Source organism: Ornithorhynchus anatinus, chromosome 21, assembly GCF_004115215.2.
Source record: "Ornithorhynchus anatinus isolate Pmale09 chromosome 21, mOrnAna1.pri.v4, whole genome shotgun sequence".
Taxonomy (NCBI): domain Eukaryota; kingdom Metazoa; phylum Chordata; class Mammalia; order Monotremata; family Ornithorhynchidae; genus Ornithorhynchus; species Ornithorhynchus anatinus.
The window spans coordinates 4,774,722-4,788,191 of NC_041748.1; the positions used below are offsets into that span (position 1 = coordinate 4,774,722).

General features: G+C 46.4%; 1 protein-coding gene across 1 annotated transcript in view; it reads left to right on the top strand.

Moving 5' to 3' along the window:
* The window catches only part of ARPP21 (cAMP regulated phosphoprotein 21), a 191,809-nt gene that overhangs the window by 99,656 nt on the left and 78,683 nt on the right, over window positions 1-13,470 (top strand). Inside the window, 2 exon segments of the mRNA XM_016227816.3 lie at window positions 429-488; window positions 8,876-9,105. Of these exon segments, the coding sequence (XP_016083302.1) occupies window positions 429-488; window positions 8,876-9,105 (290 nt within the window).

A 13,470-nucleotide genomic window follows, 5' to 3' on the forward strand; every position in this document is an offset into this window, starting at 1 on the left:
ATCGGTTTCGTACCTTCCTGCTCACGAATGGTCCATCCTGGTATCTGTGTGTCCCACGTGTGTTCTAAGGCCGCACGCAGCTTGAGGAGCGTGTTCTGTTTGATGGCTCTCTAAGGGAAGATTAGAGCATTTTCCATTTGATCCGATAAACAAGAAAGCTCCTTGCTTTTCTCGTCTTCCCCCGGACATTTAATGCTCCCTCATCCCGTCCCAGAAAAACTCGAGCTTCATTTGGCAGTTGGAGAAACGTTGGCCCTATCTGGGTAAAATGCATGCTTTGCAAAGAGTTAAAGAATTGGATCCCAGGACTAAGCGAGCTGAGCTAGAGCATTTAAGTGTGAACTAGAGCATTTAAATGGGCTGGAGCCATCTAATAAGCATTTTGTAGGCTTATAATACTAAAAAAAAAACGTTCTTTCTATTTTCAGTAGGCTCTTGGATGACAATAGCATATGCAATGAAACCCATAAGAAAAGACAGCTATTTAGGTTCGTATGGATTACTTTTTTTTTGCTTTCTTTTCCAGTAATGGGATTAACGTCATAGGGGATGAATATATTAAAGTTCAGTAGTGTTTTTATATGTTTCTGAGGTATAATGTTTTGTATATCTTTTGCTTCAGCATACACCCAGTTCCCCTAAAATGCAGGAGGTGTATTCTTGCAAATCTCAACATTATGGAACTCACACTCCACTCTCTATAGTGGCCAAACCGGCACCTATGCATACATGTGCACGGGAACATGCAGTTTGTCATCATCATCATCATGTTGGTATTTGTTAAGCACTTACTATGTGCAGAACACTGTTCTAAGCACTGGGGTAGATATAGGGTAATCAGATTGTAGTCCTGTGACCAAACTAGTTTGCACTGTCCAATGAAGGTTTCCAACCACGTTCTAGCCAAAGTGCATAGTACATACACTCGTTCTGGCAGAAGTCGGGGCGTATTATACAAAAGTTTATACTATATCCTGCATGCCTAGTGCATATATATCTACTATCCATAGACTGCCTGGTAAGTGACTCTAAAAAGCAAGGAAAAACCAGAAGAAGAATCAGTTAGGCCATGATGATTAGACAAGCAGAGAGGTGTGTGTGTTTGTGTGCATGTGTGTGCACACTTTGGAGAAAAGGTTAACTGGGAAGGGCTGGGGAATGGGTTAAGTGCGCTGTAAATACGTGCTTAAGAAATGCTGCTGATTGAGAGTTAATGTGGAAAGAGCATGGGCCTGGAAGTCAGAGGACGTGGTGTCTAATCCCAGCTCCGCCACGTGTGTGCTGTGTGACCTTCGGCAATTCGCTTAACTTCTCTTTACCTCGGTTACCTCATCTGCAAAATGGGGATTAAGATTGAGAGCCCCAGGAGGGCCAAGGACCCCATCTGACCAGATTACCTTGTATCTACCACAGCACTTAGTGCTTGGCACGTAGTAAGCGCTTAACAAATACCACAGTATTACTAAAGAGCCCTCTGTTGCTACCAAGAGACTGTCACCCGTCGCCCTGGTCTTGGAATGTCCTCCTTGAAGTAGCTCGCAGAATACCTTAGTTCTTTCTGCCCGCTCTCCTATGCATCAAGACTGGAATATCGCTCTCCTAATGACATTATAGCAGCCGTCTCTCTCTCTCGGGAGTGCAGAACTGAAAGAGAAGTGAAGCGTTTCTCACTTTGGAAAATCATCCATTTTAGTTCACTCCAGACCGTGCCCTGTAAATACTTTCAAAGCCATCTGGAGTGGGAGCCTATGCACAAAGTAATGGCCAACTGTTAATCGTAAAAAGGGACCATTTATGCAAACACAAGTTCATGAAGAGTGACCTCCAAGGGAAGATAACGCTACTGATGTTGTTGGGATGCTCTCCATGCGATGGGCTGATAATAGTAAAAATTACGGTATTTGTTAAGTGCTTACTATTTACCAGGCACTGTACTAAACACAGGGCTGGATTCAAGCAAAAGGGGTTGGACACAGTCTCTTGTCCCACGTGGGGCTCACAGTCTCAATCCCCATTTTACAGATGTGGTGACTGAGGCACAGAGACCTGCCAGAGGTCACCCAGGAGACAAGGGACAGAACCGGGATTAGAACCCATGATCTTCTGACTCCCAGGCCCGGGTTTTATCCACTCCACCATGCTGGGTCTGGGTGTGGCAGAAAAACCAGTGTGAAACCCCTCAGTTAGAACTCAGATTTTACTTTTAAATTGCCACCACCAAAATCTGAGAAGTTGGTGTTTAACCTGTATCTATTTTAAGCACCTACTGTGAGTATCAGATACTTAAACTCCATCATTTAGAATTTAAAAAAAAAAATCCAAATCTCTTGTCCAGCTGCTGTCTCTTTGGGTGAAGCGTCACATTTCTCTGCTCTGGTTCAACTGGTTCAACTGGTGCTCGGCAACTGCACACTAGGTCAAACAGGTGTGATCTTTAATCGGAGATCGGACATTCGTTCCGGCACGCCAAGAACGAATGGGTTTGGGGATCTAACGTGAAACGGGGGTTGAAGAGGGAATCAAGATTTAGCGTTCCAAATGTTGCCATTCTGAAGTGCGATCTACTTCCTGAAACTTACACCAGGCCAAACCAGGCTCCTGAGAGACAGATGGACACACAGATGAAGGAAGGAGCAGAGGTGGAAAGTTGGCTGAGTCTCCATCCAAAATGCCAAGGACCAGAGCACCGGGAAAGCCAAGCTCAATTCAAGAAATAGCCTAGCCTCAGACTAGGCAATGTGGAGGAAACTTTCATTCATTCAGTCGTATTTGTTGAGCCCTTACTGTGTGCTGAGCACTATATTAAGCACTTGGGAGAGGACAGTAGAACAATAAACAGACGCAACCCCTGCCCACAAGAGCTTACAGTCTAGAGGAGGCGACAGACATTAATAGAAATCAATAAATTTCAGATACGGACAGAAATTCTAGACTGCGAGCCCACTGTTCAAGATTGTGAGCTCACTGTTGTGTGGGGATGGTCTCTATCTGTTGCCAGATTGTAGTTTCCAAGCACTTAGTACAGTGCCCTGCACACAGTAAGCGCTCAGTAAATACGATTGAATGAATGAAGTGCTGTGGGGCTGGGAGGGGGGATGAATAAAGGGAGCAAGTCAGGGTGACGCAGAAGGGAGTGGGAGAAGAAGAGGGTTTAGACAGGGAAGGCCTCTTGGAGGATTGGTACCTTCAGTAAGCCTTTGATGCCGGGGAGAGTAAATATCCGTGGGATTTAAGGAGGGAGGCGTTCCAGGCCAGAGGCAGGACGTGGGCGAGGGGTCGGCGGTGAGATAGACTAGATCAAGTTATAGTGAGAAGCTGATGGGAGACTACTGCTGTGGACAGCCATCAGCCCAACAGGCAACTGACACAAGGCTCTCTCTGAGCAAGAGGATATCAGAAGGAAGACTTAGAAATAGAGATCGGCCCTGTCTGTGGCAAAAACGTGGTTCTAGCTTTACGTGGAACTACCATCAAAGGGTCTGTTAGTCACGCGTCCGGCCTTTCAGCCACACTTCTTAATAAGAATAATAATACCGGCACTTGTTACGCCTTACTATGTGCCAAGCTCTATTCTAAGCCCTGGAGTGGATGCATGGGTAATCAGGTTGGACACAGTCCCTGTCCCACACAATCTTCTCCCCATTTTACAGATGAGTTAACTGAGGCCCAGAGAAGTGAAGTGATTTGCCCAAGTCACACAGCAGACAGGTGGTGGAGCTAGGATTAGAACCCAGGTCCTTCTGACTTCCAGGCCCGTGATGTCTCAACTAAGCAACCCTGCTTCTCTGAATATGGAGGTGGGAATTCAAGCGCTTAGTACAGTGCTCTGCACATAGTAAGCGCTCAATAAATGCTATTGAATGAATGAATTCACCTTCAGAGGGGTCATCTTCAGGAGTGTCCATTCACTTTTGCTGGTGATGAGGTATAGGTTTTGGACAGGGAATGTGTGCATTTATTGTAGTATTGTACTTTCCCAAATGCTTCATAGAATGTTCTGCACGGAGTAAGCTCTCAATAAATACAACTGACTGACTGACCAATGCTGCAAGAAGAAAAGAACCCATAGGTGCGGGGGATATTGAACCAGCCCAGATGAGTTTAGAAGGTAGCCTGTTTCAGCTCAATCAATCAGTGGTGTTTATTTAAGCGCTTACTATGTGCAGAACACTGTACTAAGTGCTCCCGGGAGTAAAATGCAGCAGAGTTGGAAGACACGATTCCTGCCTTGGAGGAGTTTACAACTTAGTTGGGTTCTTTTGTGTGTCTGTGTGTTGGGACGGGGGGGTTCGTGGTATTTGTTAAGTGCTTTGTGCCAGACACTGTACAAAGCACTTGGATAGACACAAGCTAATCAGGTTAGACACAGTCCTTGTCCTACAGGCGGCTCACGGTCTTAATCCCCATTTCCCAGATGAGGCAACTGAGGCCTAGAAAACGGAAGTGCCTTGCCCAAGATCACACAGCAGACAAGTGGCGAAGTCAAGATAAGAACCCGGGTCCCTCTGACTCCCGGGCCCCAGGCTCTATCCGCTCGGCCACAGTGCTTCTCGAAACTTAGAGGGAGGTTATAATTCATTCCCATTGAATAGGATTCTGTGTTCCCTGACAATAACCACTGCAGTAATCTGATTGTTAGACTCATGCTTCTTTAGCGAAGGACTCTGCAACTTTTTCTGTCAGCCTCTGCCTTTCATGTCTCCAAGAGGGGCTCACTGGGTCAGATCCATCTTGTTGAGGGGCACAGGAAGAAAGATCTGGGAGCTGGCCTTTCAGCTAGCAACAGGAAAAAAGGGTTCAGTACCATTTTCTGGGCAGTTAAAGTCATTTAGGCAGTAACCTGTCACCACGGGAGCCTAGGATTTCCATCAGTTACTGTGTGGAATAGTGAAAATGGAGAAGCAGCGTGGCCTAGGGGGTCAAGCATGTGCCCGGGAGTCAGGAGGTCCTGGGTTCTAATTCCGGTTCCGCCACCTGTCTTCTATGTGACCGTGGGCAAGTCACTTCTCTGTGCTTCAGTTCCCTCATCTGTAAAATGGGGATGAAGACCGAGAGCCCCAAGTGGGCCATGGACTGTGTCCAACCTGATTAGTTTGTATCTACCCCAGCACTTAGTACAGTAGCTGTCATATAGTAAGGGCTTAACAAATACAGTTGAAAAAATTGTGTCTGTTAAGCATTTACTTTGTTCCCAGCACTCTAGGCTAGAGGGCAGAGAGAACAGGTATTCATTTAATCATATTTACTGAGTGCTTACTGTGTGCAGAGCACTTTTCTAACCACTTGGAAGAGTACAATTCAACGAGAAACAGACACGTTCCCTGTCCGTTGAATTCCCATTCTACAGTCCAGGAAACTGCAGCGCAAAGAGGTTAAATGACTTGCCCAAGGTTACACAGCAGGTAAGTGGTAGAGGCAGGATTCGAACCAGGTCCACTAGACTTTGCTCTGCCCTTTCTCTCAACTGTTTCCGAACATAGTGAATTCCACTCCCCTGCGGAGTCTCGAGTAGATCCAGTTATGGAAATCCCGTCCTAAATAATTAAGAGATGGCAGAGGGAACCAGAAACTCCTCTACTTACTCTGCAGATTCAGGCAGCTCAGATGGGCTCTCATCGGGAATTTTCTGATGTCCAGAGGGCTGTTTGGGGTCTGCCTTGAGGTGAGAAATGCTGTAAAGGTGAGAGGAAGGTGTTTATCTCTTCTCTGAGGAAATGAGAGGCGCAACCGGGAGTGTCCACCAGGTGAGAGGGCCGGTAAATCCGGGCCGGAAGACGGGCATCTCCCAGCCGCAGGATCCACCATTACATCTCCCCTAGGTTGACGGACCACTTCCTGTTCCCTGGGAGCGGGAAGTGATTGGGTGGGAGGAGGGGATTACCTCCCTCAGCATTTTTCCAGCGGGATTTCTTCCAATTTAGTCACCTTTGACTACAGTAAGTGCTCAATAAATTCAATTGAATTAATTAGACTATAGAGCAGAATAAGGACTAAATCATAGGCATCTAAGGGACGCATAGTTCCTCACCCTTGACCAGTGGTTAATTTTGCCTCCTCTGCCCAGAATGCACTAACTAAAATACGAGTTTGATCGTGAGGACACCCGCAGAGTTGACCTGTTCTCCTGTACCCTGCTCTGCTTAGACCCAGACTCTCCCCATGGGCTCAGGAGTTTTCTCCTTCAGAAGTCCTCTTCCCCTCACACATTTCCTTTCCTAATCCAGGCCTCCAAGATCCTTCTTCTGAATCACCCCGAAAAGGAAAGGGAAATGAAATGGAAGAGACTTCAATACTTCCTTTTGGGTACCTGTGCTGTGCCCCGCCCCCGTGCCCCAAATCACCCCCACGTGTTAATAAGGAAGGCTTCGAGTCACACCATAACGTTCGACCCACTCTCCTCTCCACCCACTTCTCACCACCCCCACTTGCATTTTCCTCTTCTGCAAAGATGTGCCAACCTTTCAAGGACTCTTAGTGATAAGTTGTTTTGCGCTGACAAAAAAAAAAATCACCTCCGCTTTTCATTCAGGGGAAACTTTTCAAAATGGGATTGAAATGGGTTTTTGACAGGTGGGAAACCAGTGAAAATGTAAATTTCATTCTCTTTTGATAGCACACGCGGTTTTTATGCAGACCTTAAGATCCTGGGTTTTGGCCAGGAAGCCTGTCGATCTCCATTTTTTGTTTGTTCGTTTGGATTTGGAGCCAGTGGGTATTTTGTAGCCCACAGAGCAATTCAGTTTCTTCTGATTTTCTTAGAACGTTTCATCTGAGACGCGCAATCTCTCCATCATTGATAATAATGATGATGATAATAATAATATTTTTTAAGTGCTTACAATGTGTCAAGCATTGTTCTAAGACCTGGGTATTCATTCACTCTTTCATTCAATCATATTTATGCAGATGCAGAGCACTGTACTAAGCGTTTGGGAGAGTACAATATTGACCCTTCGTTGCCCACAACTAGTTTACAGTCTATTGGGTAGGAACCAGTTAATCCATTAAGACACAGTCCCTGTCTCAATGGGGCTTACCGTCTACATAGAGGGAGAACAGGTACTGAATCCCCATGTTACCGATGAGGAACTGAGGCACAGAAAATTTAAGTGGCTTGCCGAGGTCACCCAGCAGTCAAGGGGCGAGGCAGAGATTACAACTCAGTTGCTCTTTCCACTAAATCATGCTGCTTCCCTGCTGGATGTTTTGAAAATCAGAATGCTTTAAGGTGGAGTGGGTGAAGTCATCCTCCTGTCAGTTACAGAAGGTTCAAGACCTTTTGCTTTGTGAAAAAATCATCTTCTCTTCCAGACACTAATTCTCTCATGCTCCACCTCTTCCCCTTAGCCTCCAACAGACATTGGGCCCATGTGATACTATGCGACATCTGGCCCAAACCCCACCTGCCACTCAGTTTTGCTCTGCTCTCCATGATTTAACTAGGAGGTGAGGGGCTGATTTTGCAGGCCAGTGCCCCGCTCTTTGCCGGAGATTGAAAGCTCGAGACCCAAGTTGGTCTCAGATCCTTGGAAACGGAGAGGGATTCCTACAGTGGGACTGATCCGAGTTTCTTCCTAAAGACGGGGTTGTTGGACTTTCACAGGAAGTATCAGAAGAGACTTGTGATTGGATTTGGTAGGATCCACTGCTTCCCTCTCACTTGCAGGGATATAAACCTGGCCACCTAGAAGGCTCGTCTGACTCTTTCTATTGGCTGAGATGGGCCAACCGATTATGTACCATCCCCGATACGATCGTAAAAATGGTGGTATTTGCTAAGCACATGCTCTGTGCCAAGCACTGTTTAGTACAGTGCTTGGCACAGAGCATGTGCTTAACACTGGGGTAGGGACAAGATAATCAAGTTGGAAATAGTCTCCGTCTCACACAGGGCTCACAGTCTAAGTGGGAAGGATGAATAGGTATTGAGAACCTAGTCTACAGATAAGGAAACCGAGGCTCAGAGAAGTTGAATGATCAGGTCCAGGTCACACAGAAGGCAGACAGCATGGAGAAGCAGTATGGCCTAGCAGGTAGAGCACGGGCCTGGAAGTCAGAAGAATCTGAGTTCTAAACCTGCCTCTGCCACTCGCTCGTCTACTGTGTGACCTTGGTCGAATCACTTTGCTTCTCTGCCTCAGCTTCCTCAACTGTAAAATGGGGATACCTGTTCACCCTCCTACTTCGACTGTGATCCCCATGCGGGATAGGGACTCTCCGTCTGACTTAATTTACTTCTACCCACCCCAGCGCCTAGAACTGTGTTTGACACTTAGCGAGCGCTTAACAAATACAATCAAAGAATAGTGGCAGAGCTGGGATTATAACCCTCGTCCCCTGACTTCCAGTTCCTTGCACAGGCTGTGGTAGAACAGGATTTGGGGAAAAGCAAAGCAGAGTTGCTAGAGGGTAGAGCATGGGACTTCTAGACTGTAAGATCGTCCTCTAGACTGTAAGCTCTTCACGGGCAGGAAATGTGTTTATTTATAATGATATTGTGCTCTCCCAAACGCCTAGTAAAGTCCCCTGCACGTACTGGCGCTCAATAAATATGACAGACTGGAAGTCGGAAAGACCCGAGTTCTAATTCCACCTCCACCTCTTGTCTGCTGCGTGACTTTGGACCCGTCCCTTCACTTCTCTGTGCCTCAGTTACCTCATCTGTAAAGTGGGGATTAACACCTTGAGCCCCATGGGGAACAGGGACTGTAGTCCAGCCATTTTGCTCGTGTCTACGCCGGCGCTTAGACACGAAATAAGCGCTTAAAAATACCACAGTCACTGTTATAATTAAAAGAGAGGAGCTTCCTTCCATCGTGCGTCCCCGTGGGTATTAACGATGTCTAACAAGTATCTCTTGGTGGTGGTGCTCTAGGGGTAATCGGGATGGATCAGGAAAGACTTCCGGCAGCAGGCACAGCAGCACGGAGAACGAGTGGAAGTGGTCGGATCATCAAAGGCCGTGGAGCAGCACGGACTCGGATAGCTCCAGTCGCAACCTGAAGCCGGCCATAACCAAGACGGCCAGCGTTGGAGGGATCACCGTGCTAATGAGGGGAGACAGCTCTTCCAGTAATAGGAGTAGCGGAAAACTCTCCAAAACAGGTAGCCGTTTTTTGTTGACGTGTTACGCGCTCACTAGGCGTCCAACGCTGTTCGAAGCGCTGGGGGAGATACGCATTAATTGGGTTGGACACAGTCCCGTAGTCTTTCGCCTAAACCTCGCCGCCTCCCGATATCTTGGTGGGGGCCTTACGCTTCCATGAGTCTCACTTGTCGCGGGCAGGGAACGTGTCTGCCTTCCCTGTTTCACGTGGGGCTCCTCACAGTAATAATAATGTTGGTATTTGTTAAGCGCTTACTATGTGCAGAGCACTGTTCTAAGCGCTGGGGGAGATACAGGGTGATCAGGTTGTCCCACGTGAGGCTCACGGTCTTCATCCCCACTTTTCAGATGAGGGAACTGAGGCACAGAGAAGTGACGTGACTTGCCCACAGTCACCCAGCTGACAAGTGGCAGAGCGGGGATTCGAACCCATGATCTCTGACTCCCAAGCCCGGGCTCTTTCCACTGAGCCGGCTTACTGTCTAAAGGCACACTAAAGATGGCACCTCAAGGAAAGCCCCTCTCCTGTCTCTCCCAGAATTCTCCCGGTTTGAGTCCCGTAATCCAGTTTACCTCACACAGTAACGATGCTTTGGCTTCGCTGGAGGGGTTTTTTGCTGTCTCTCCTCTAGAAAGTTAAGCTGTTGAACCTTTCAGTGGTTGTCACATCTCCTCGAAGAGGACGTCCCTAATTAAGCCTTCTGTTCTCAGGCTCCTTCTCCCTTCTCTATGCACGTGTATCTGTGCTTTTTGGGCCTTTGATATTCGCCCCACCCTCAACCCCAAAGTACTTACGTACATACCGTCAAATTATGTATTATAAATTGTTTAGCACTTACTCTGTGCCAAGCACTGTACTAAACACTGGGTTAGGGCAAGACCATTGGGTTGGAAATAATCTGTCTCACTCAGAGCTCCCCCTCTAGACTGTATGCTCACTGTGGGCAGGGAACCTTTCTGCCATCTTTGTTTATTGGACTCTCTCAAGCACTTAATGCAGCGCTCTGCACATAGTAAGCACTCAATAAATGCCATCAGTTGATTATTGATGGTTTTCTGAAGGAGGTTGAGAGGTTGAGGCAGAATTCTCATTGCCTGCATGCTAATATCTAGAGAGGTGCTTTTCAGATAGGGCACAGGCCTGGGAGTCAGAAGGACCTGGGTTCTAACCCCGGCTCCACCACTTGTCTGCTGTGTGACCTTAGGCAAGTCACTTAACTTCCCTGTGCCTCATTCACCTCATCTGTAAAGTGGTAATTAAGACTTTGAATCCCTTATGGGACGAGGACTGTGTCCAACCCGACTTGCTCGTATCCATCCTGGGGCCTGGTACCTAGTAAGTGCTTAACAAACACCATATTATTATTATCACTGTTATTATCATTATTATTATTTTCGTTATTATACTCACAGCATAGCAGATGATCCTTGATCCAGACTCCTAAAATACACCGCTTTTTCTTTATCTCAGAAGGATGAAGGCAATCTATTTTCTTTATGTTGGTTCTCTATGTGAAGAAATGTATTTTTTTGTTGAAGTTGACTTTGCCCAGATAGGTGTTACTTTAATTTTCCATTTTAGGCCTACCAGCTTTACTCCTTCTTTCCTCAGAATGGCCACCAGTCTTCTAGGGCAGGGGCCAACTCTGTGACTTCCTTAAAAAAATAAAGGAAAAGTTTGATAGGCATAAAATCATAAGTGTATAAATGGTTCATCCATCCCAGTAGTCTGTCTCTGTCAGCAACACCAGGAATAATAAGTATTTAAGTACTTACTATGTGCCAAGCACTGGAATGGATACAAGTTGATCAGGTTGGAAACAGTCCCTGAGGTTTATAGTCTAAGTGGGAGGGATTAGGATTTAATCCATATTTCACAGAAGAGGCGATGGAGGCACAGAGACGTTAAGTGACGGACCCACGGTTACACGGCAGACTCAAGCCAGAGCTGGGATTAGAACCCATCTCCTCTGATTTCCAGGTCTGTGCTCTTTCTCCTAGGCCATGCTGATTCTCAAAGGAATAGAGAAGCAGCGTGGCTCAGTGGAAAGAGCACCGGCTTTGGAGTCAGGGGTCATGAGTTCGAATCCCGGCTCTGCCACTTGTCAGCTGTGTGACTGCGGGCAAGTCATTTAACTTCTCTGTGCCTCAGTTCCCTCATCTGTAAAATGGGGATGAAGACTGTGAGCCCCACGTGGGACAACCTGATTCCCCCGTGTCTACCCCGGCGCTTAGAACAGTGCTCTGCACCTAGTAAGCGCTTAACAAATACCAACATCATTATTAGTGCGATGGGTGCCTTCATGGACAACCAATACCCCTAACTTTCCATTCCCCAGCCCTAACTTTCCCCCTAATGATCCATTCCTTTTCAAATGGGATTTGTTAAGTGCTTACTATGTGCCGGGCACTGTTCTAAGCGGTGGGGTAGATGCAAGATCATCGGGTTGGACACAGTCCATGTCCCACTTGGGGCTCACAGTCTTAATCCCCATTTTACAGATGAGCTGAGGGACAGAGAAGCCAAGTGACTTTTCCAAGGTCACACAACAGACCAGTGGCAGGGCCTGGATTAGAACCCCGGTCCTCTGACTCCCAGGCCTGTGTCCTTTCCACTAGGCCAAGCTGCCGAACCCACTGGGACTTTCCGATTCTTTCGGCACAACTTCCTTTGGCGAAGGACACCAAAGACTTGCCCTCTGCCGTTTTTATCAGGGTTTCTGTGTGTGCCTTTGGAGCAGAATTCTTAATGCTGACTCTTCATGAAAGTATTTATGAAGTCTTTTACCTGAACGATCAAACTCCCAGAAGACAGGGAACGTGTCTACCTACTCTGTTGTACTCTCCCAAGCACTCTTTATCTTGGTCTCCCAAGTGCTTAGTACAGTGCTCAGCAAAGAAAAGTCCTCAGTAAATACTTACTGAATGACTGTCTGATTAATATACTCCACTGCTTCCCCTTAGCTGGAATTTATTAGCGTGTCCCTCTCCTCTCTAGATTGTAGGGTGGGGATCATCCCTAAAGAAATCTATTTTGAGCTCCCAAGCACTAGTGCTTTGTAATTTATTTACCTATAGTGTCTGTCTCCCCCTCTAGAATGTAAGCTCCTTGTTTACTGTTCTGTTGTACTCTCTCAAGCACTTAGTACAGTGCTCTGCACACAGTATGACTGACTGACTGTTTATAATAAGCACTCAATAAATACTACTCACTGATGGATTGATAGGTGAAGCCAAGGTGTAAGAGGAGGGAGAACTTAAACCCGCGGAAACTCAGAGATGTTAAATCGGTTTTTTGTTTTGCTTTTTAATCTCCTTAAATTAAGAAGCCAAGCAACTTAAATGGCACACTTTAAAAGCAGAGAGAAAACGAGCTCTTCTGAATTTTAAATCCATCAATTTCATAAAGGCACCGCATCCCCCGATCCCTTTCAAAACAACACTCTTTTGAAACCGCTAAAGCACTTCAGGAACGCTAAGATGCCACGTTCCCTTTGAAGACTCATTCAATTTTTTTTTTCCTTTCTTAATGTAAGCGTTTCAGTTTGAGGGTTTCCAAGAAGATATGATAAATGAATTTAAGAGAGAGAGAGGTATCAAAATTCCAAACAAACTTGCATCTATCTCAGTGGTCCAGAGAGCAGAGTGGTCAGGTCTGAGAGGGCCAGGGAATCAAAATTAGAAAAATAGGTGAAGTTCATTCAGTCGTATTTATTGAGAGCTTAGTGTGTGCAAAACACTATACTAAGCCCTTGGGAGAGTACAGAACAACAATAAACAGACACATTCCCTGCCCACAACAGATTTACAGTCCAGAGGGGCAGCCAGACATTAATACATATAAATTACATTCCTGACAGATAAACCTCAATGAAAATGACCTTGAGTGTCAGGTTGAAAGACCTTGCCCTTCCTCTCCAATTAATCACAGCAACAGTATTCATTAAGCCCTTACTATGTGCCAAACACTGCACTTAACGCTGGGGTAGACAAACAGGATCAAGTCAGATACAGTCCCTGTAAGTAGGAGGGAGAGCAAGGATTGAATCCCCATTTACAGGTGAGGTAACTGAGGCACAGAGAAGTGAAGTGACTGGCCCAAGTTCACTCAGCATGAAAGTGGCAGAGCTAGGATTAGAACCCAGGTCCTTAGACACGCAGACCCATGCTCTTTCCACAAGGCTATGCTGCTTCTTCAATCAATCGTATTTATTGAGCTCTTACTGTGTGCAGAGCACTGCATTCAGTGCTTGGGAGAGTACAACGCAACAAGAAAACAGACATATTTTCTGCCCACAGAGAACTTTGTGAGAGAGTGTTTAGTAATTTGATCTTTTCCTTAGCTAGAGGCCTGGACGCCACCC